The 24,885-nt window shown below is 44.0% G+C and overlaps 1 protein-coding gene across 1 annotated transcript in view; it reads left to right on the top strand.

Annotated features, from left to right (window-relative positions):
• The window catches only part of ARMH4 (armadillo like helical domain containing 4), a 240,406-nt gene that overhangs the window by 55,669 nt on the left and 159,852 nt on the right, over positions 1 to 24,885 (top strand). Inside the window, exon 5 of the mRNA XM_075330953.1 lies at positions 13,903 to 14,163. Within this exon, the coding sequence (XP_075187068.1) occupies positions 13,903 to 14,163 (261 nt within the window). The remainder of the gene's footprint in view (positions 1 to 13,902; positions 14,164 to 24,885) is intronic.

Below are 24,885 nucleotides of genomic sequence, written 5' to 3' on the forward strand. Positions count from 1 at the left end.
GATCTCAGAATGGCAGTTTGGAGAAGGCACCCTTCAAATCTCAGGGATCTGGAGCAGTTTGCCAAAGAAGAATGGTTTAAAATTCCAGCAGAGCATTGTAAGAAACTCATTGATGGTTACCGGAAGCGGTTGTTCGCAGTTATTTTGGCTAAAGGTTGTGCAACCAAGTATTAGGCTAAGGGTGCCAATACTTTTGTCTGGCCCATTTTTGGAGTTTTGTGTGAAATGATCAATGATTTGATTTTTGTTTCATTCTCTTTTGTGTTTTTTCATTGTAAGCAAAATAAATTAAGATAATAATACCAAAGAATTTGTGATTGCAATCATTTTCAAGAAGAAACTGAGTATTATCTGACAGAATTGCAGGCGTGCCAATACTTTTGGCCAGCACTGTATCTCCACCTCCAAGATCGTCTGAGACCAGCCACCTGGACAGTGGCTGCATCAATCGGTGCAAAAGCAAAGGATTTCTGCACAAACTGTCAGAAACCGTCACCCGTCTCTGGGAAGCTCATCTGCTTCTCGTCATCCTCATCGGAGTCTCCACCTGACTGCAGTCCGTCGTTATAACAGACTTGAGAGGGAAAATACTCATATCCGATGGCGTCTGGCACGTTGGAGAGATGAATCCCGGTTTTCACTGTACAGGGCAGATGGCAAACTGGTAAATGGTGGTCACACCAGATACTGACTGGCTTTATGACTCCCCTGTCTATCTTAATACTGTAAAACATTTTAGAGTAGCCTTTTATTGTGGCCAGCCTAAGGCACACCTGTGCAATAATCATGCTGTCTAATGAGCATCCTGATATGCCACACCTGTGAGGTGGATGGATTATCTCCATAAAGGAGAAGTGATCACTAACACAGATTTAGACAAATTTATGAACAATATTTGAAAGAAAAAGGCCTTTTGTACATAGAAAAAGTCTTAGATCTTTGAGTTCGGATCATGAAAAATAGGAGCAAAAACAAAAGTGTTGATTTATATTCCTGCTCAGTGTATATAAATGAATAATTTGTATTAATCACAGTATAGAATAGACAATTACAACATGATCAAATAGTGAATGTCTACGACTAAGAACGGTGCCCATAGAGGTACATAAAGTGGGAAAGAATGGACCTAGGAGATTGAGAAATGGGCACAAAAAAGTACATTAGATGTGTGAGACCCCAAATCACTGGTCAGCAGGAATGGGTAACCTCACAATATCTGAGAGGAAGCTGTGACAACACCCATGAGGATGCATGAGATACCGGACCAATGAAATAGTCAGTGGGATCTGTTAGGATTTGTTAAGTATTGCTTGAAAACAACTATTTTTGTAAATATTGATGCTTGTACTGTACACACGGTCCCTGTATACACCTCCTGTATACACCTCCTGTATATGGGACACTGAACAAGAACATTTTTTTTCTTTACGGTGTTTAATTTTTAGACTAAAATGTTTCTATTTCAAAAGATTGGACTTTTACGGCTTGTTCACACTCTGCCTTTTTTTCTGCCTGTTTTTGCTACCAAAGTGAGTGAGGTTTCTAAAATCTCATGCAGTCGCTGCTTATTTTTTAACTATCAAAGCATTTCTTTTTATTTTTCACATCTGAAGCATGTCAATTCTTTCAGCGGTTTTTCACTCATTTTAATGAATGGGGAAAATTGCATCAAAAACGCAAGTCAAAAAGTCAAAGAGTCAAAAAGTTCCTATGTTAGGCCTAAAACACACTTCTGCAAAAAAAAGTACGTGTCTTATGGTCCGTTTTTCGGGTCCGTGTTCCGTTTTTTAGGGGCGTTTCTCCGGTACGTATGGCATCCGTGTGATGGCGTATGCGAGCCGTGTGTGCGTGTGGAATGTCCGTATTGACATAAAATACGTACGTGTGCTGTCCGTGTGCTGTGCGTTTTTAAAGGCCCGCATTCTTACCCAATTAACGTTGTTAATCATTCATCATGAGATCCTGGTGTTGTTGTTTGCCATCAATTGACCTGATAGATTGGTAACAAGTGTTTCAGATTTTGTGATGAAAAACAGACACGGACGATACGTGCTGAACACGGACATACTCCGTGTGCGGTCTGTGCAGGCACGGACCCATAGACTAAAGCGGGTCCGTGCCTGCGTGCTGCCGGCCAAAAACGGACATGTCGTCCGTGTAGAAAAGCGCACACACGTACTTATCACACGGACACACGTTCCGTGTGATTTTACGTGTGTGTGCCATCTACCATTGAATAACATGGGTCTCCGTGTCTCCGGTACGTGCAAATACGTACCGCACACGTACAAAAAAACCAGATGTGTGTTGCGGGTCTTAGGGAGAGTTTTTTCTGCCAACAGTCTGCGTTTTGCTGCAGAAAAATGTGTTGCAAATACTTGACATGTGCACATATCGTTTATGGGTATGGCTGTATTGCTGGGCGTCCGACCGCTAGAACCCCTACTGATCACGAGAACTAGAGGAGGTCGATCCTGTGCACTGCTCCCCCATTCATTCTTATGGACGTGCTGAAGAGCAGCCGGACACTGTCCTTGGCTATTTACAATTACGATTGAATGGAGCAGAAATGCTCATCATCGACCCAATTCTCAGGATCAGTGGTGGTCCCAGCAGTGGGACCCTCAGCAATCAGGACTTCCAATCTGAGAATACACCATTTAAGACCCCCGTGTAATCTGCTCTGTGTACAGTAATTCTAGATCAGATCTGGGCCACATTTAATCTCCCACCAGAGCATCGTTCCAGGAGTGTGAGCCATTCTTTTTATAGAGTTTCCTTCCAGTGCAGTGACATCATGAAGAGTTTGATTGCTCTTTGCCCCAGGCATTTTCTTTCCAGTCCTTACAAGCCTCCAGAATAATACTGGTATCACATCCAGACTCTGGGATACTGGACAATACACCACTTGTCCAGCAGAGGGCACCACAATCCAAGATATTCACTGTAGTAGATGACTGTGCTTTAGATTTCTCACTGTTTAATATTATTTGTCCATTGTAAAAATGTTTCCCTGCTCAAGCACATCAGACTAATATATTTTTCCCCAGAGTTAATATTTGCTACTATTACAAATATTTTTTTTTTTTACACCGAACACCATTGCTAGGAATCACTGTAACAATTACATCTTTTCAATGACCCATGTAGGACATGAGGGTTATTTTAGGTTTAATCTTATGATGGTATTGGGAAAGAACAGTGGTCAAGAATAGACAGATCCATCATATGGTGCCCAATGGAGCACTCCGCTACCTACCAACATTGCATTTAGCTGTCAGAGGAGAGGTGGCCGCTTCATTCATGCATTTCTATGCGAATTCCAAAAATTGCAGAGCAGGCTTGTGGGATAATTTTTGGATCAGACTGTGCTGCTATTTTTCAGCATCCTTTTGATATCAGGCTCTGATCTCAAGAGAGATGCTTATTGCAGCGGTGGAGCAAATACTCTTGGCTGTATTCAGAACTCCCTTAGCAATCAATGGAAAAGCCGGAGCATGTGCTGCCACCTCTCCACTTGCTGGTGGTCGGATGGTGGTGCAGAAGAAGCGACAGTGAGACCCCTGTTCTGGAGATGTGTAGGTTCCAACCTTGAATCACAAGACAACCCCTTTAAAGGAGACCCCCTGTTCTTAAGATATCAAAGTGTAGACTGGAGGAAAAACGGGTTTAAAAACCGTGCTAGGAAACCACGAGCAAGGATGTAAATGAATATTTTTCTTTTATTTAGATAATACCAACGCGTTTCGGAGACCCATCTGTCTCCTTCCTCAGGGAAAAAGAATCTTACAATCAATGAGGAGTTGTCCTTATAAAACAACATACAAACAAAAAAAAAAAAAAAGGACACAGACAAATTATTGGGTAAATAAGATACTCATTTATTTATCTTCTCACATTTAGAGCACTTTAAATATTTGTTTTAATATGTGAAGTTTACATCATGATGCAGCTTTTCTCCACGTGGAAATGAGTCATCACTCTGCAGCACATGGAGTGATGACGTCAAGATTGGTTACACCCCCCTCCCCTCTTTTTTTTTTTTTTTTTTTTCTTTTTGTCTGTTTGTTGTTTTATAAGGACAACTCCTCATTGACTGTAAGATTCTTTTTCCCTGAGGAAGGAGACAGATGGGTCTCCGAAACGCGTTGGAATTATCTAAATAAAAGAAAAATATTCATTTACATCCTTGCTCGTGGTTTCCTAGCGCGGTTTTTAAACCCGTTTTTCCTCCAGTCTACACTTTGATATCCTTTGCTCAGACACGGGGCCGCTGCTGAACCACTAAAGCACTCATCCACGTTCTCTAAGGGGTTGTGACTGGCACAACCCAGCCAGGTGAGTGTGTTTTAACCCTTTTTCCCTCTGCTCTGTAAATCGGGTAAGACCCTATTGCGCCTTTTCTCTCCTACTACAGCTTGTTCTTAAGATATGTGAGGGTTCCAACCCTTTAATCATAAGACAACCCCTTTAAAGGAGACCCCTGTTCTTAAGATATGTGAGGGTTCCAACCCTTTAATCACAAGACAGCCCCTTTAAACGAGACCCCCTGTTCTTAAGATATGTGAGGGTTCCAACCCTTTAATCACAAGACAACTCCTTTAAAGGAGACCCCTGTTCTTAAGATATGTGAGGGTTCCAACCCTTTAATCAGAAGACAACCCCTTTAAAGGAGACCCGTGTTCTTGAGATATATGCGGGTTCCAACCCTTTAATCACAAGACAACCCCTTAAAAGGAGACCCCTGTTCTTGAGATATATGTGGGTTACAGTCCCTTAATCACAAGACAACCCCCATAAAGGAGGCCCGAAGCTAGATCAGAAGTGTTCAGTTTTTCCTCTTTTTTATTCCCTCTCCTCCTCTGAGTATTCTCTTTTTTTTGTAAAACCGCCATATGGTTCGAGATATGGACCTTTTAATGTAGTGCTAATTTTTGTATTCTTTTTTAAAGGAGGTGTGACTGACAAGGCAATAATACAGAGTGGCCTAAAGACACGCCCCTGAGGATCCTGTGAGCCACGCCCTCTTGTTAAAGAGCAGAAAAAATAGCACCACATAAAAACAGTCTCATGTCTCTGTAACCGTATGACGGATTTACAGAAAAAGGAATACTGAGGGGAGCAGGGGAAATAATATTAAAGCTGAAATTGGTTACAGGTCCTTTTTTTAGGGGTTTATGAGGGGTTTAGATGCTTTTAAGGAACAGTGAGAAATGGTAGAATACATGATGTAATTTAGATCTCATTAAAAAAACCCTCTGCAGCATAATAAGAGGGGTTAATCATCTTGGAGGACTTTATATTTTACCTAAATTCACAAACATTTTTGAAATTCAGTTTCTTTAAAAATTGTGCACAGTTTTGTTTTACAGGCATTTTGTTTCCATGCCCATTCGATTTTCATAGAAAGAGCTTGCTGATTGATTCTCAGATAACTCATTCTGTAGCCTGCAATAAACAGTCAAAGAAGCTACAAAAGGCAAACGGTGCAAACATTTTAATGAAACCCATTTGTAAAAATTAGTTTTAGCCAAAAATACATGCATTTGACTAAGAAAAACATTCTTCCGTTTTGCTAGTACTGTATAATGCGGCACATTCACACCTCTAACACATGCTAATTCTCTCTTCTCTGTCACTGAAATCTCTCAGGCCAGGGCCATAGTTTCAGACACTAGTCGTATTCCCATTTAATCTTTACTACTATGAACCAAATACGAGGGGCTGCTGATAAGTCTTTGGCTTTACCCACAAAGAAACGAGACACGATGATGAAACTTTCCATTTATTCCACATACTCTCCACTGATATCAGCACACTTCTTACATCAGTATTCCAATCTCTGTAAGCCTAGCAAAAAGAAGGATTTCAGTTGTGGCTCAAACCAGGCATCCGTAGCAGCCATGGCATCAGAAAAGGTGTGAAATTTGGCCCCTTGAGATGTTTCTTCAGGTTTGCAAACAGATGATAGTCGGAGGGAGTTAGATCTGGTGAATAAGGTGGGTGGTCAACCAGCTGGAAGCCCAGCTCTGCCAGTATTATCATGGTCGCTTGTGCAGTGTGAGCGGAGGCGTTGTTTTGCAGGAACAAGATTCCTTTGGACACCTTGCCTCGCCTTTTGGCCTTCAGAGCTGCCTTCAATTGGTTCAAAAGATCAATGTAATACCTTGCATTGATGATGGAACCCTTTTGAAGGTAGTTCACTAGCAGCACGCCCTCCTTATCCCAGACCACAGACGCCATCACCTTAGTGGCTGATTTTTGCACCCTAAACTTCTTTGGATGAGGAGAACCACTGTGCCTCCACTCTTTTGACTGCTCCTTGTTTTCAGGGTCATACAAATACATCCAGGTCTCATCCATAGTGACCAGTCGATCCAGGAAGTTCTTAGTCCGGAAACGCTGACAAATGTACCGGGAAGTTGTCACTCGCTGCTTCTCTGATCTGTTGTCAGACATTTGGGGACCCACTTTGCAGATCACTTCCTCATGTCCAAATGTTCATGGATAATGCCACAAACACGTTCATGGGAAATCCCCATGATGTCTGCTATTGCTGTAGCTGAAATCCATGGTTTCTCCAGTATGAGGTTGTGCACAGCATCGACGATCTCCAGAACAACAACCACTCTCGGTCACCCAGGACGTTCCTCATCATCGGGGCCGAAGTGGCCTGTTTTAAATTTGGCAACACAGTTCTTAACTGTAGAATATGATGGGCATTGATCCTCCAATGTCTGCGACATATCACCATGAATATCCTTAGTAGACTTTTCTTGCAGAAACAAGAATTTTATCCCTCCTCTGCTCTCAGTTGCTGTGAATATCGCATTAAACTTTGCCATTTTGTTTTCCCGCATGCGTAGAACACTGTTGCCATAAGCAACAAACACAAAATTTTGAAAAAACATATTAGACACATAAGGCTTTCATGTGATGTAACATTCATTACCATAGAAACAAAAAAAGATCACAAAGCCAAAGACTTATCAGCAGCCCCTCGTATACCTGCAGGCTCGCCATCACGCAAGGCAGACAAATACAGGGGGTGGATATAGGAGAAAAATCCTAAGTATGTAAGGAAATGTTATTTCCTCGTGACATCCCCTTTAAATTATATTCCACTGCACATAAGAATGGTGAATATGATGCAAATTCATTCTTTTTGAATTCTTAAGAACTCTGATTACAAGCTCAGAATTGTTGCTCCCTTTTATAGCAATAAACCCCAAATGCACCATGAAAACCTCAGTGATCCCCCATCACAGGACTCATTTCAGGAGCCAGTTTCATCTGCATCTTCTTTATTAGGTCTTTGTGATTGATTTGGTTGGCGTTTTCTCATGGTTGGCACCGCTTTCTCTTTTTATTCAGCTTTTATTCAGTTTACTGGCTTGCATGCCCCATGTTTCCTCCAGCCGTGCAGACCTGCCGGAGTGGTACGTTGTCACTCAGCTGTCACCCTGTCATTACTTCTCCTAACTGCTCTGCTGCTTCATTGATTCCCTGTCTCCTCTCCATGCTTCCCGCCTAGTATCTGCAGTCCGGCTGTTGTCACCATTTCTTCCCTGCTCCTGCATTTAGACTTTTCTAGATAAATCTAAAAGATAATAAGCCTATGGGCGGCTTTGCACGTTGCGACATTGCACGTGCGATGTCGATGGGGTCAAATCGAAAGTGACGCACATCCGGCGTCGCAGTCGATATCGCAACGTGCAAATCCTTTTTGATACGATGAACGAGTGCAAAAGCGTCGTTATCGTATCATCGCTGCAGCCTCCGACATTTCCATAATGCCGGTGCAGCGACAGGTACGATGTTGTTCCTCGTTCCTGCGGCAGCACACATCGCTGTGTGTAAAGCCGCAGGAGCGAGGAACTTCACCTTACCTGCCGCCGGCTGCAATGAGAAGGACGGCGGTGGGCGGGATGTTTACATCCTGCTCATCTCCGCCCCTCCACTTCAATTGGCCACCTGCCGTGTGACGTCGCTGTGACGCCGCACGACCCGCCCCCTTAGGAAGGAGGCGGGTCGCCGGCCAGAGGGACGTCGCACGGCAGGTATGTGCGTGTGAAACTGCCGTAGCGATAATAATCACTACAGCAGCTTTCACTAGTTATTGCACGTGCGACGGGGGCGGGACTATCGCTGCAGCATCGGTAACACATTGTTACCAATGTCGCAGCGTGCAAAGCCCGCCTAAGGCTAATGCGGAGGAGACTCCATAAATATTAATACTTCATATCATCTTGTTTTACATTTATTAACTTAAAGGAAACCTGTCACTTTGGAAAAAGCTATTTACCTGCAGATATGGGCTTAATCTGCATGTTACAATGCCACCTGGATGCCATACTGAAAGTGCAGCTAAGGCCTAAAACACACTTCCGCAAAAAAAACGTACGTGTCTCACGGTCCGTTTTTCGGGTCCGTGTTCCGTTTTTTAGGGGCGTTTCTGCGGTACGTATGGCATCCGTGTGATGGCGTATGCGAGCCGTGTGTGGGTGTGTAATGTCCGTATTGACATAAAATATGTACGTGTGCTGTCCGTGTGCTGTCCGTTTTTAAAGGCCCGCATTCTTACCCAATTAACGTTGTTAATCATTCATCATGAGATCCTGGTGTTGTTGTTTGCTTTCAATTGACCTGATAGATTGGCAACAAGTGTTTCAGATTTTGTGATTAAAAAAGGACACGGACGATACGTACTGAACACGGAAATACTCCGTGTGCGGTCCGTGCAGGCACGGACCCATAGACTAAAGTGGGTCCGTGCCTGCGTGCTGCCGGCCAAAAACGGACATGTCGTCCGTGTACAAAAGCGCACACATGTACTTACCACACGGACACACGTTCCGTGTGATTTTACGTGTGTGTGCCATCTACCATTGAATAACATGGGTCTCTGTGTCTCCATGTCTCCGGTACGTGCAAATACGTACCGCACACATACAAAAAAAACGGATGTGTGTTGCGGGTCTAAAAGGAAAAAATTAACTTATATTCTCCCAGGAGCCGCCGGCTTTCAGTCATAGGGGCGGGCACAAGCGGCTACAGTCACAGCTCACTATACTGATCTATAGCCATAGCATGCCCTGGCACTTTGATTGGCAGCTCGCTCTGCAGCACATCTGTGCAGAGCGAGCTGTCAATCAAAGTTCCGGGGTGTGCTTACAACCACCACTCTTTTGTTCCTCTGCCTCTCTGTTCCTGAGATATGGCCCACTCTTCCTTTAATATAAATCTAATATTGTTAGCCAACTGGGTGTGGTCCTCAAGAAGCGAAACGCGGAAAAGTGTTTATGAGCACACCAACTTAAAAGAATACTAGATTTGCATACAGAGAAGAGGAGGCCATATGTCAGAAATAGAGACGAGTGAGGACAAAGGAAAAACAACCCCAGATTCAGGAGAACAAGGCTGTATACACCAGGTGATGCACAGTCTTATTTCTGGCAAGTGCTATGTCCTCTTTCACCAAATCTTACAATATAAACTGCATACATTATCTAACAGTTCACTCAGACCTGAGAAGGCTACTATACTTACTTTGAAAATCTATGTCAGGATGGCTGTATAATTTTGAAATAAAATGTAACATTTCATAAGAGTTGGATTCAAAATAATGAGGAGGGAAACTTTCAGAAAGAGTTATACATCATTCCTGACATGGACATTTAAAGCAAGAACACCGGCCTCCTCAGGTCTCAAGAGAGAGAGAGATCGAGAGAGAAAAAGATAGAGAGAGAGAGATAGAGATAAAGAGAGAGATAGAGAGAGAGAAAGAGAGAGAGAAAAAGATAGAGAGAGAGAGATAGAGATAAAGAGAGAGATAGATAGAGAGAGAGAGATAGAGATAAAGAGAGAGATAGAGAGAGAAAGAGAGAGAGAAAAAGATAGAGAGAGAGAGATAGAGATAAAGAGAGAGATAGATAGAGAGAGAGAGATAGAGATAAAGAGAGAGATAGAGAGAGAAAAAAAGATAGAGAGAGAGAGAGATAGACATAGAGAGAGAGAGATAGGCAGAGAGATAGAGAGAGAGAGATAGAGAGAGAAAAAGATATAGAGAGATAGAGATAAAGAGAGAGAGAGAGAAAGATAGAGAGAGAGAAAGAGAGAGATAGATAGAGAGAGAGATAAAGAGAGAGATAGAGAAAGAGAGAGAGAGAGAGAGAAAAAGATAGAGAGAGAAAAAGAGAGAGAGAGATAGAGAGAGAGAGATAGAGATGGAGATATATATATATATATATATATATAGAGAGAGAGAGATAGGCAGAGAGAGAGAGAGAGAGATGGATATATATATATATATATATATATATATATATATATAGAGAGAGAGAGAGAGAGAGAGAGATAGGCAGAGAGATGGAGTTTTTTATATATATATATATATATATATATATACATATATATATATATGTATATACACGGTGTATATATATATATATATATATATATATAGAGAGAGAGAGAGAGAGAGAGAGGGATAGAGAGAGATAGAGAGATAGAGATATAGAGAGATAGAGATATATAGACATATATATATAGATATATAGAGAGAGCGAGAGATCAAGAGAGAGAGAAAGAAGAGAGATATAGATAGAGGGACAGAGCTATAGAGAGAGAGGAGATATATATAGAGAGATAGAGAGAGATAGGGATATATATATATATATATATAGAGAGAGAGATATAGAGAGAGATAGAGCTATAGAGAGAGAGATAGAGCTATAGAGAGATATAGATATAGAGAGAGATAGGGATATAGAAAGATATATATATATATATATATATATATATATATACATATATATATATATATTATATAGAGAGAGAGAGACTGGACTCTGCAGAGCCACCCTGTCTTAGGCCGCTTTCACACGTCCATGTTTCTAGTACATGTAACATCCGTTTTCACACGTACCGGACACATGGACACACGTAGACCTATTACATTCAATGAGTTTGCACACACTTCTGTGCTTTCACAAGGACCGTGTGATCATGTGGTGCACTTGTGTGTCCGTGTGCTCCACACGGCGACATGTCAGTTTTTCTCCGGCAGCACGGATGTTACACGAACCGCACCCTGATGTGATCCATGTGAAATCAGTGTGACATGTACCAGAGAAAACACGTGTCACATAAAAATAAAGGATTTTTTTTATACTTGCCTGTCTGTGGCGCTGCTGTCTCTGTCTCTGTCGTTGCTTCCGGGCCCGCTCATTATACTCATGCATATTCACTGCACTCACTGCGGACCCAGAAGTAACAGCAGCGCCGGGGACAGGTAAGTATACCAGCTCATGCTGTCCGTGTGCTATCCGGATGTCAAAGGGATAGCACACGGAACACACACACATACGCACCTTCACCACGGACCATGAAACGCGTCTCTTTCATGCGGATGTATGAAAGAGACCTTAAACAGTACTGAGGTACGCATGCTCGAATTCCACTGCATTAAGTATTCATGGGACTGTCAGAAATAGCCGGTGGCTGTCCTCTACATTCTCTCCAGACGTCCCATCGATGACGGAGTGGAGGTTGACCATGCACAGCACTGCTCCATACAAGACTGGGTTCTGAAAAGCCGAGTTTACAGTGACTCATTGGGGGGTCTCAGCAGTCAGACCCTCAGTAATCAGGAAATTATCCCCTATTCTAATGGTAAGGAATTTACAATTTTAGGAATAAAACTATAATTCAGTTCGTTCCTCTACGTACATCTAGAATTATATATTTATGATAGGATATTACCATTGTCTATTGTGATGACATATCTGGGGGTTATCCTCCGGCATCCCACCTTTCCTAAGAATGAAGGGGTTACAGTGGTGATTTTCCCTGCATGGATTAAGCCAGAGATGTCCGAGTGACGCTTAGGCGGGCTTTGCACACTACGACATCGCAGCCCGATGCTGCGATGCCGAGTGCGATAGTGCCCGCCCCCGTCGCAGCAGCGATATGTGGTGATAGCTGGCGTAGCGAAAGTTATCGCTACGCCAGCTTCACACACACACTCACCTGCCGTGCGACGTCCCTGTGGCCGGCGACCCGCCTCCTTGTTAAGGGGGCGGGTCGTGCGGCGTCACTGTGACGTCACACGGCAGGCAGCCAATCAGAGCGGAGGGGCGGAGATGAGCAGGATGTAAACATCCTGCCCACCTCCTTCCTTCCGCATATCCTACGGAAGCCGCAGTGAGGCCGGTAGGAGACGTTCCTCGCTCCTGCGACTTCACACACAGCGATGTGTGATGCCGCAGGAGCGAGGAACAACATCGGACCGTCGCGTCAGCGTAATCATGGATTACGCCGACGCTGCACCGATGATACGATTACGACGCTTTTGCGCTCGTTAATCGTATCATCCAGCCTTTACACACTGCGATGTCGCATGCGATGCCGGAAGTGCGTCATTTTCAATTTGACCCCACCGACATCGCACCTGCGATGTCGCAGTGTGCAAAGTGCCCCTTACTCCTCGTTGAATTCATGTTTATGGCGAGATGGGAGAAAATTGTCCCAACGAGCGATAACAAATCCAACATAAAGAGGTATTCCCCTCTTATAATGCCTTTGCTGTACGATTGATGAAGGTCCAACCTCTGGGATCATCACCTATCCTAGCATTGAAGACTCTTCTCTTCACTCTTCCTTATACACGCGAGCAAAGCTCATCAAAGCATACATATGCAGTACAGACCAAAAGTGTGGACACACCTTCTCATTCAAAGAGTTTTCTTTATTTTCAGGACTCTGAAAACTGTAGATTCACATTGAAGGCATCAAAACTATGAATTAAAACATGTGGAATGAAATACTTAACAAAAAAGTGTGTCTTATATTCTAGGTTCTTCAAAGTAGGCACCTTTTGCTTTGATTACTGCTTTGCACACTCTTGGCATTCTCTTGATGAGCTTCAAGAGGTAGTCACCGGAAATGGTTTCCAACAGTCTTGAAGGAGTTCCCAGAGATGCTTAGCACTTGTTGGCCCTTTTGCCTTCACTCTGCGGTCCAGCTCACCCCAAACCATCTCGATTGGGTTCAGGTCTGGTGACTCTGGACACCAGGTCATCTGGTGTAGCACCCCATCACTCTCCTTCTTAGTCAAATAGCCCTTACACAGCCTGGAGGTGTGTTTGGGGTAATTGTCCTGTTGAAAAATAAATGATGGTCCAACTAAATGCAAACCGGATGGAATAGCACGCCGCTGCAAGATGCTGTGGTAGCCATGCTGGTTCAGTATGCCTTCAATTTTGAATAAATCCCGAACAGTGTCACCAGCAAAGCACCCCCACACCATCACACCTCCTCCTCCATGCTTCACGGTGGGAACCAGCCATGTAGAGTCCATCCGTTCACCTTTTCTACAAAGACACGGTGGTTGGATCCAAAGATCTCAAATTTGGACTCCTCAGACTAAAGCACAGATTTCCACTGGTCTAATATCCATTCCTTGTGTTCTTTAGCCCAAACAAGTCTCTTCTGTTTGTTGCCTGTCCTTAGCAGTGGTTTCCTAGCAGCTATTTTACCATCAAGGCCTGCTGCACAAAGTCTCCTCTTAACAGTTGTTCTAGAGATGAGAAGGTGTGTCCAAACTTTTGGTCTGTACTGTAATTTAAGAGGGGAAATGATATTAAGCTAGTGCCAGACACTTCTGGTGCCGGCTTATGTCAAGTGGGAAAGAGGGATCAGGCATATTAAATTTCAACATGCCTGATTTTTCTTTTTTCCTATGTTTCCTAGCAGAGGAGAGTCACATTAAATGTTCGGGCATCTTTCGTAAAACAGTGATTCCCTATATAAATATAAACAGAATATATTCCAGGTGACACAAGTATGGTGGGTGTTTTATAGAAGACCCTCTAATCTTCTGTATTGTTCTTGCTGGTACAGAGGGAGATGAGGAGGATGAAGATGAGGAAGATGAAGATGATGATGAGACTGATGAAGATGATGAAGAAGAGGAGGAGGATAATAAAGATAATGACTCAGTGGATGAAAGCTCAGAGAAGGATTCTGACGTCCCGCTCTTCACCCTCCCAGGACTGTCCTCTCAAGAACCTCTGGAAGATGATAGTAATGTTGCCCTGATTGAAGGAGCAGCTTATCCGGTCCCAGATACCATGGAGTGGGAACAGCAAAATCAAGGACTAGGTAAGAAGTAACTAGGGTTATTTATATGAAGATTGGAAAAGTGTTGTGTATAATGTAAGGTTATGGAAAAGCCTCTAGGAACCATCTCAGAAAATTGCTTAAATTGCAACTCCTTCCTATTACACTATGAGAATTGCTGTTTTATAGTAATGGGAATGTTCCAATAACACAGAGATGAAAGTCAATCTGTCAGCTTGTTTTTGCTATGTAGTCTGAGATCAGCATGATGTAAGGACAGAGACCCTGATTCCAGTGATATGTCACTTACTAGGTTGTGTTTTGCTTTTTCAATAAAATCAATGTTTTATCAGCAGGAGATTATCACTATAGGGCTAGGTTTTCCTGCTTTCTGGTTAATAATTACTATGTGTAACTCCGCCCCCAGCACCGATTAGCAGCTTTCTGTCCATATACAGTATACACAGAAAGCTGCCAATCAGTAGTGTGGGCGGGGTTATACAGGCCTTAGCATTTAGAACAGAATCCAAGTAGGCTGTTTTCGGCCTCGCACAATAAACTTGCATTGAGCGTGCCGAAAACAGACTACTCGGATTCTGGCCGGGGATCTGCATATATCACCTACTCGCAGCCACGTGACTACCGTTCCCATCGCTGACACCGGAGAATCCTCACAGCGCACAGTGCACAAGATGTGAGGATTCACAAGTCTGCAGTCACATAGACTGACACATAGAGTGGCTGCAGACTCGTCGGTTTAAAATGGACAACTCCTTTATTAGTAAGTAGGAATCTCCTACTTACTCTTCAAAAAGAGGTTCTGCAGCTGCTGTGGCAGTGCTAGAGTACTAGAATTACTAAAAATATTGATCAAGCACTCTAATAATTTACAGAAAGAAGTGCATTATTCCCTATATTACCAGAATACAGAATTACTGGGAAATGGTAGCACTCCCTGCAGAATAAATCTGCTCTCTACAGCAGTCTGTATTATGTAAATGGATGGAATTATATTTATTGCACATGGTGCAACTTTGGGGGCACTTTTGTTCACATAAATTCATGTATTTTGGGCTAAAAATATTTTTCCATTTGTGTTTCATTAAATCTTTTGGACCATTTGGCAACATAATCAGTTAACTAAGCATCTGCCAGTGAGCTGGTTCTGACTACTCACAGCTAATTTATGACTACATCAAAGTTCAGATTAACTTTCAATATAGTCTGCATTCATACTTCTTAATAGGAGAGTTTAGGAAAAGACAGATAAAAGAGTTACAAACTCCCTGTCAGACTCACTGATGGATCTTAGTTTACTCATTATGCAGAAAAAAAAAAGAAGAACCTCTAAAAGGCTGTGGAGTTCAGATTAACTTTTGATATAGTCTACATACATAATTCAGCACAGGGGAGTTCAGGAAAAGACAGATAAAAGAGTTATAAACTCCCTGTCAGACTCACTGATGGATCTTAGTTTACTCATTATGCAGAAAAAAAAATGAAAAACCTCTAAAAGCCAGTTGAGTTCAGATTAACTTTTGATAAGTTATAAACGCTATTACCACAAACTCACTGGTGGATCCTTAGTTTACTCATTACACAAAAATAAATAAAGAACCTCTAAAAGTCAATCGAGTTCAGATTAACGTTTGATATAGTCTACTTACATAATTCAGCACCGGGGAGTTCAGGAAAAGAAAGATAAAAGAGTTACAAACTCCCTATCAGACTCACTGATGGATTCTTAGTTTACTCATTATGCAGAAAAAAAAAGAAGAACCTCTAAAAGCCTATCGGTGCAAAATTTACAATGAAACCCAAGTGCAAAGCTTATTTTTAGCCCAAAATACATGCATCCCCTACGTCATCCTCGTACCCGACCATAATCTCGCGCATGCGCAAACACCGCACTGGCTTGTGCGAGGGCGAAGTGCGCCTGCAAGAGCCAGGGGAATGACTGCCCAGATGCGAGATTTGGCGGAGCAGCGTGCATGATGATGGCGGCGCTATCACATCAATCACGAAAGGAGGATGGCGAAGAAGGCCACAAGGAGGGACAGGAGCCGAAAATGAGCACGCTCATCTGAACCCCACAGGTCATTAGCATACCTAACAGTCAGGTTTTATAAAGGTATATTCGGGGTCTGCAAGGGGAATCAGGGCAGAAGGTGCCCCTTCATAGAATGCAGCCCAGGAGCTGCAGAAGGTGACACTTTTGGTTTCATAGTGAAAAAACTGGTGACAGGTTCCCTTTAAGTGGAAAAGAATGTCTATATAAATTAATACCTGTTTTTTTATGTCAATTATCAGGTTATAAACAAAAAAAATGGGGGTTTGGAGAAGCACAGCTAAAAATCATACAAAAAGTTATAATATGTATATATAAATATAGGGGGGCTCAATGCGTGATACGTGGAAAAAAGAAAGGAAAAGGGCTAAAGATAAGATGGAGCACACCACTATTAAATGGAAAGACGTTTATTGACAAATAGTGGTGTTCTCAGTCTTATCTTAAGCCCTTTCCTTCCTTTTTTTATTGTCAGATTATAAGCTGCAGAATATTCTGGTATCAAAAATACTCAGATTGGAGAATTGCTTAGAATGCAATTCCTTAATATAATGTGTAAATTGTCCCTAGAGGGCAGCAAAGATCTGCGAGCAAAAGAGCCCATCGAGGCTTCTATTCTCCTGACCACCCAACGTTCCCCCCCTCTGGGGGACAAATAATGATGTCATTTAGTGATTATGGAGAAATGTGGGTCACGACGTTACCGTCTGGCAATATCGGTAATATATCGCTGTAGTGTACATGTCCCGCAGATATCATCTTCTGTATATTTGCACATTAGTTAATTTGCCGTATTAGATTTCTATAAACGGATTTTCGCCGTTCCAGGCCAATAATCATCCTCTGCGCGATTTGTACATGTGTCGCCGCACCTCGTATCCTCGGCGTCATCTCAGCCTGACCTTCCTCGTCCTTATATCTCGCCACAGTTATGAATATCATCAGCTTTCAATTGTGGCAGAGAAAAAAAAAAACTGTCAAGAGCGAGCAATCCAGAGGGTGTCCAAAAATAGCGAGTGCTCCGAAATAACCCACCAGTCTAATTGCCTTAAAAAATGGCATAAAAGAGCCTTATAGGATGGCTGTTGTGCAATAGTGAACAATATGTCACGGCTAGCGAGAGGGAAGGAGACGCATTGCAATGGTGGCTTCAATTTCTTGCTGGTATTAAAAATGATAATGTGGCTGAATGGATAGCAGCGGAGCGATCTGTGCCTGCTACATGGGTCATCCACTATACATTACTGTGAAATTACTTTTCCTCTATAGGACTATTCCTACCAAAAATATCCAGTGGATAGGTGATTAAAAAGGGGGATGGAAATTTTTATTTTATTTAAATGCATGTAATAATTTTTTTAGGTGTGTTTCATTAGATTTTTTTGCACTATTTGGTACCAATGCTCCTCAAACCATCAGAACGAGCTCACTGATGGATCCTCAGTTGACTCATTCTGCAGCCATCCATAGTCAGTGCAATACAGAGGCTATGAAAGGCATAAGGTGCAATATTTTTAATCAGACCCTATTTCAAAAATGATTTTTAACCCTAAATATATGTGGTTTGGTAAAAGAAAGAGCCCCTGGGGGTCCAGCCACTTGAATATGCTACATAACTACCATGCAGAGGAGTTTGAATAGAGCAATAGTGGGCATGCTTGATCCCTGTTTCATTCAAACTCGGGGGAAGTAATGGAGAAAAAAACAAGCGCTGAGTTCTGTTACGGATCTAACCAGTCACACCTATGCCGATCCAGCAGACTGTAAATAAAGAAGGCGAAAGATTCACCGAAACGCGTTTAAGTAAAGTCACTGCACAGAATCCTCTGGACTGTTCCTTACTTCGGCAGCGCGGCCTTTCACCTTTTCGTATGCAATTTATCTGATCCAACAGACTGCACAGTTTTTACTTTTCAGGATATTTTTGGTATTTAAAGTGACTTTTCAGAATAATCTCCCATGTGTGTATAGATGATGAATAACACTGTATCCGACCATTATAGGAATACTAGCTGTAGTACCCGGCGTTGCCCGGGATAGTAACTGTCTCTCTCCCATTCTCTGTCTGTGTGTCGCTGTCTGTCTGTCTCGCTGTCTGTCTCTTTCCTTGTCTGCCTGTTTCTATCGCTCTGTATTTGCATCAGTCTATCTGTCTCAATCTCTGTATCTGTCTGTCTCTCTCTCTCTCTTTGCCTGGCTGTCTCTTTGCCCAGCTGTCTCTTTGCCTGGCTGTCTCTTTGACCGGCTGTCTTTTTGCCCGGCTGTCTTTTTGCCCGGCTGTCTCTTTGCCCGGCTGTCTTTTTGCCCGGCTGTCTTTTTGCCCGGCTGTCTCTTTGCCCGGCTGTCTCTTTGCCTGGCTGTCTCTTTGCCCGGCTGTCTCTTTGCCCGGCTGTCTTTTTGCCCGGCTGTCTTTTTGCCCGGCTGTCTCTTTGCCCGGCTGTCTTTTTGCCCGGCTGTCTCTTTGCCCGGCTGTCTTTTTGCCCGGCTGTCTTTTTGCCCGGCTGTCTTTTTGCCCGTCTGTCTCTTTGCCCGGCTGTCTCTTTGCCCGGCTGTCTGTTTCTAGGTCTGTCTCTTTCCTGGTCTGTCTTTTTCCCAGTCTGTCTCTTTCCTGGTCTGTCTCTTTCCCAGTCTGTCTCTTTCCCAGTCTGTCTCTTTCCCAGTCTGTCTCTTTCCAGTTTGTCTCTTTCCCAGTCTGTCTCTTTCCCAGTCTGTCTCATTCCAGGGCTGTCTCGTTGCCGGGCTGTCTCTTTGCCGGGCTGTCTTTTTGCCGGGCTGTCTCTTTCCCCGGCTGTCTCTTTCCCCGGCTGTCTCTTTCCCCGGCTGTCTCTTTCTAGGGCTGTCTCTTTGCAGGGCTGTCTCTTTCCCTGTCTGTCTCTTTGGGCATTTGTCTTTTTGCCCGGCTGTCTTTTTGCCCGTCTGTCTCTTTGCCCGGCTGTCTGTTTCTAGGTCTGTCTCTTTCCTGGTCTGTCTTTTTCCCAGTCTGTCTCTTTCCTGGTCTGTCTCTTTCCCAGTCTGTCTCTTTCCCAGTCTGTCTCTTTCCCAGTCTGTCTCTTTCCCAGTCTGTCTCATTCCAGGGCTGTCTCGTTGCCGGGCTGTCTCTTTGCCCGGGCTGTCTCTTTGCCGGGCTGTCTCTTTGCTGGGCTGTCTCTTTGCCCGGGCTGTCTCTTTGCCGGGCTGTCTCTTTGCTGGGCTGTCTCTTTGCCCGGGCTGTCTCTTTGCCGGGCTGTCTCTTTGCTGGGCTGTCTCTTTGCCTGGGCTGTCTCTTTGCCCAGCTGTCTCTTTTCCCGACTGTCTCTTTCCACGTCTGTCTCTGTCTGTGTCTGTGTCTCTGTTTCTATCCATCTCACCACCGACATCTTTTTACCTCACACATAAGCTTCGTATACTAACAGTTTATTTTGTTCCTATAGCAACCACTGACAGTTGCTATTTATAGTCTGCAGCTCCCAGCTTCATTCAGTTTAATGGCTGCAGGATTTTTGTAGAGTAACTGGAAAGCACGGAGTTAAATTTTCCCGCCCAAACATAGTCTATGATGTTCCCTGAGTCACATGGGGCGTCTGTGCAAAATTTCATGATTGTAAATGCGACGGTACAAATTCCTTTAGCAGACATATACATACACATACATACATACATACACACACACACACACACACATATACACATACACACACACACACACATACATACACTGAGCTTTATATATTAGATTACTTTCCCTCCTGCAGGCTCCATCTCTTATTTGGAGTTGTCTCTGAGCTAGTGGGGAGAGGAGACTACCTGCTATGATGTCTCCTTTATCCGACACACAGAGACATGAGAAATTCCTGCTCTCCTGTTTCCATCTAACACATGATCACAAGCAGCAGCAGCATGGAGGACAGCTGTATGGCTGTATAACGTATGAATACTACCATGTTTTTCATTTTATGAGACGCACTGGATTATAAGATGCACCCCAAATTTAGAGATAAAAAAGGTAAAAAAAAAAAAAGGGGTCCGTCTTATACTCTGGTGGTGTCTTACCAGAGAGGGGCAGCAGCGGTGGTGAAGCGGGGTCACAGGCTGCAGGGGCGGTGCTGGAGTAAGGCGATGCTGCAGGCGCTACAGTGGGGGCTGTGCTGGCTACGGTGGGGGATGTGCTGGCTGCCGTGAGGTCTGTGTGTGCCACCCCGTGCTCGGCTGCAACCGAGCCGCTGGGGTCCGGACCTTCAGTGGGTGGCTCGAGGGTCTCCGGACCCGGGGGTCCTGCGGTCACTCTGACCAAAAAGGGGTTGGCGGTTTGGGGACATAGGTGTACGGACAGAGCCGTGTTTTAAGTTCGTGACGCCACCCACGGGATGTGGTGAAGGTGGACACCACCGCTGCAGTTACGGGGCACCCGGGGGAGATGGTATGCAGCAAATTGTTTACCCCTCCGTGGGCAGGGATGGTGGCCCCGGGACCCGTTGGGGGTGCTTCGGTGGTGCAGGGAGAAGGGCGGCCGGAGGGCACTGGTGTACTCACTATTAGAATGAAACACTCGAGTCTCTGGTAAACCAAAATGATGGTGGTCGGTGCCCGCAGTCGGCTGCAGTCGGGTTGCCCCACCTCGTTGGTGGTCTCTGCCTTTCTCCTGCACCTGTTTGAGTTGTTGGACTACCTGCGCTTGCAGCGTCAGGAATCCTCTCCCGGCTTGTGGATGTCGGAAGAGCCCATTTGTCCGCAGGCGCTGGCCCATGGGATCTCAGCCTTGGCGGTGGCTTTCTATCCCCCTCGTTGGGCTGTTGTCTTCTATGAGGGACTTTGGGTGGGAAAGGACCTAAAGTCCAGACCGCAATCAGTTAATTAACTCAGTCCAGTATTTTCTAGACCTCGTTTCAGGGTCTGAGTACCCCCTCTTGTGCTCCGGTTTCTGAGTCGGTTCCCCGAGTCGGTACCGGTGGGCCACTACCCTGTCCTGGTCCACCACGGTTCCACTGAGCCGTCTTCCCAGCTCCTGCAGACAGAGGCCTCCGTATGCCTCCTAACCAAAGGTGCCTTGGCTCCAACCCTGGCACCTGTCAGTCTGTCGCAGGCCTGACGCACAGGCCTGACCTCCTCCACTCCACTCTCAAACTGCACTCTCAACTGACCTGACTAAAACTGACTGTGTTTTCCTGCCTCAGGCCATCTGAACTCCTTGGTGGGCATGTCCAACCGCCTGGCTCTGCCCCACTGGTGTGTTCATCCAGCCCTGAGGGAGGTGACTAAAGTGTAAATGGTTGGCTGGTGTTACCTAGTGAGGGGACTGGTGTTGTGCGGGGCTCTATCTGTGACTTCCTGGCTTGTCCAGGGCGTCACATGTGCTGGCTACGGTGAGGGATGTGCTGGCTGCTGTGGGGGCTGTGCTGGCTACGGTGGGGGCTGTGTTGCCTGCGGGCACCGTGCTGGCTGTGTGGAGTAGGGTGGCGTGGTGGCTGTCACAGATGGTCTGTTGGCAGTACGGGATTCATAGAAATGGCGCCCGGAGTCGGCACGGGCGCAGATTGAGCTCTCGGCTCAATGACAAGCCAAGAACTCATCTGCACCAAGGGCACCATTTTCTTTAAGTCTGTTGCTGAGAGATCAGTGGGCTGGAGAGGGAGCGTGCGCAGATGAGATCTTGAGCCGAGAGCTCTATCTGCACATGCGCCGACTCCAGGCGCCATTATTTGAAGCCCGCACCGCTGACAGAGCATCTGGGACACCCGCCGCATCACCCTGCTCCACACAGCCCCCACCGCAGCCAGCACAGTACCCCTCAGCCAGCACAGCCCCCACCGCAGCCAGCACAGCCCCCACCGCAGCCAGCACAGCCCCCACCACAGCCGGCACAGTACCCCTCAGCCAGCACAGCCCCCACCGCAGCCAGCACAGCCCCCACCGCAGCCAGCACAGCCCCCACCACAGCCGGCACAGTGCCCCGCAGCCAGCACAGCGCTCATTCTCCACCTCCCATTAAGCTACATTCGCATTATAAGAAGTGCCCCTCATTTTCCTCCCAAATTAGAAGGTGTATCATGGCACCGCACTGTTCTAATAGCCTGTCCTGATTTGAACCAATTGGATTTGAGTTGTTTTTCGGAGTGGATGATGAGCTCAGAAGGCTAGAGAGAGGAAGAAGTGGTGTATAAGTGGAGAAAGAAGAATATTTCTCTAATAAGATATATTACAGAGTTTCTGTACTATTAATTTATACAAAGTTGGTTGAGACAACAGTCACCTTTTAGGGTTCCTATATGTAGAGTGCATGCATTTGCTCTTTTACCAAAGAAAAGAAATCTCTCCTTTTGTGGACATTTATCTGGATACTATATAGAGGTTTTATCTGGGCATGATGATGTGGCAGTATTATATCAATACTCTATGGACCACATCATATTTCTCTATAGATCAGCTCTGTTCACATGTAAGAAAGAACTAACATGGGAAATACACCAGATATTGTCTATAATTGTATAAAACACTGTGAGAATCTTTATGTACATAGAAAATCATAAACTGTGTTTCTGTAAATTCCCAGGATTAATTTATATCCTGTATTTGGTACCTGGTTGGACAAGCGAAAAAAAAAAAATGTAATTAGTAAAAAAAAAATGTATGTTAAAATCCCCAACTCTACAGAAATTATATAATCACCGAGGATTTTAGAAAATTGTAAATCCATGTTCTGTATCCATTAAAGTGAATTATTGATAGGATTGGTGTGTGTAAACACATATTTGTCATTTATACGCAGTGTGTTTCATCCTGCACTGCTAAAACACTGAATCTTTAATTCTTAAGAGATTATGTGTAGTCAGTATACTCCTTCTTACAGATTTTACTTTAATTCTTTGCTTGCTAATTGAAACGTTAAGCAATTTTCCACATAAGGGCTCGTGCAGACGACCATATTTTTGGTCCTTGTGTTATCTGTTAAAAGAACGGATTGCACTCCAACCAATGTTTTTCAAAGGGGGAGTGCAGATGAACCGATTCAGGGTGTGAAAAAATGCACAATTTTCCTCCGAGAATCAAATGGCACCCACCCATTAAAAAACAAAAAGGAAACAGTTTCACTAAGATATGTGGAACAATGAATATGGGAATATAGAGATGCATTACTGCTATGAAAAACATGCAAAATTGGAGATATTTAGCACTTGATAGGGACCCAACAAAAAGAGGTTGCCTTGCCGCTGGCTGTTGGACACACATGAAACTGGCCATTTTTGTGTGCTAATTATCTAAATTTTTACATGTTTTTCATAGCATTGCATGTCTATATTCCCATATACATTGCTCCACATATCTTAGCACTACAGAGTGCAACTGTCTCCTTTTTGTTACTTTGTTACATGTTCAGTTTGCCCCTGTTTACATTAGAAAGGTAGGATGTGTCTTTTTCTTAGATTACAGGGTTCTGCCTTCTGATTGAACACTCCTGCTCTTCAGCCTCAGGCGATTTAAATTCACCATTTGTAGGTTCCTATGCACACATAAATTGTAGGGATTTTTACCCAAATAGAGGCATTAGTTTGATAGGGACCCAACAAAAAAAAGTTTGCCTTGCTGTTGGCTGTTGGGCTCACATAAAACTGGCCATTTTTGTATGCTAAGTATCTCAATTATTACATGTTAGTCATAGCAGTAATGCAAGTCTATATTCCCATATTCATTGTTCCACATGTCTTAGCACTACAGAGTGCAACTGTCTCCTTTTTGTTACTATGGTTCATGTTCACATTATAAAGGTAGGATGTGCCATCAGTCTTTTTCTTCGTTTACAGGGTCATGCCTTCTGATTGAGCATTCCTCCTCTTCAGCCTCAGGCGATTTTTTTTTTTTTTCCAAAACAATTTTTATTGATTTTACAAACTTATTTCAATATCGTATCAAAAGTAGTATGAGTTACAAAAGACAAGATTTCAGCTGTCGATAAGTATCATTGGAAGGGGTAGAATCCCCGCTCTATCTCCAATCCCGCTTCAGATTGCATTGACAAATAATGAATCAGAGTTAAAAAATCCAAACATAACATAAAACAAACCCCTGAACCCCTGTGCCATTCTCTAATAGTTCTAGTGCCAATGTCATGTCTTGATGACGTCATATTGTCTCGCCTTTGTCCCTCACCTGGGTCCCTGCTAGTTAGTCCTCAGCTTTCCCAGACTATCCTGGATTTCATTTGTGAGGTACCACTCCGTATGTCTGAAGGGTGCCACTAAATGGTTTATGTCCTCCTGTTTGTAATGAACTTCTATAAAAGTTTTCCACCTCCTAAAAAACTTGGTTGTCAAATTATCCTTGTCCCTTTCTGCTTCTAATTTCTCCAGCCTCAAAAGGTTGTGCAGTTCACTGATGACTTCCCCTATGGCTGGGGCCTCCTCCTGTATCCAGTGCCTTAGGATGCATCTTTTAGCTATCATGGCTATGTCATGTATGATTACAAATGTTTTTTTGTCCTGAGCGTTCAATCCCCCTCTAACTCCACCCTCCAAAAAGTGGAAGATCCACACCATTAGTTCTAATTTGCAGGAAATTTTCCATGTTGTTTGAACTAACGCTCTGACTTGGTTCCAAAACCTCTTTATTGGACTGCATTCCCACAAACCATGCATCATGTCTGTTTTTTCTTTGTGGCACTTAGGACACCGTGCCACTCTGCCCGGTATGTTGAAGCCCAAAACCGCCCTGTGTAATATCCTAAA

The sequence above is a fragment of the Anomaloglossus baeobatrachus genome, chromosome 12 (assembly GCF_048569485.1).
Source record: "Anomaloglossus baeobatrachus isolate aAnoBae1 chromosome 12, aAnoBae1.hap1, whole genome shotgun sequence".
NCBI lineage: Eukaryota > Metazoa > Chordata > Amphibia > Anura > Aromobatidae > Anomaloglossus > Anomaloglossus baeobatrachus.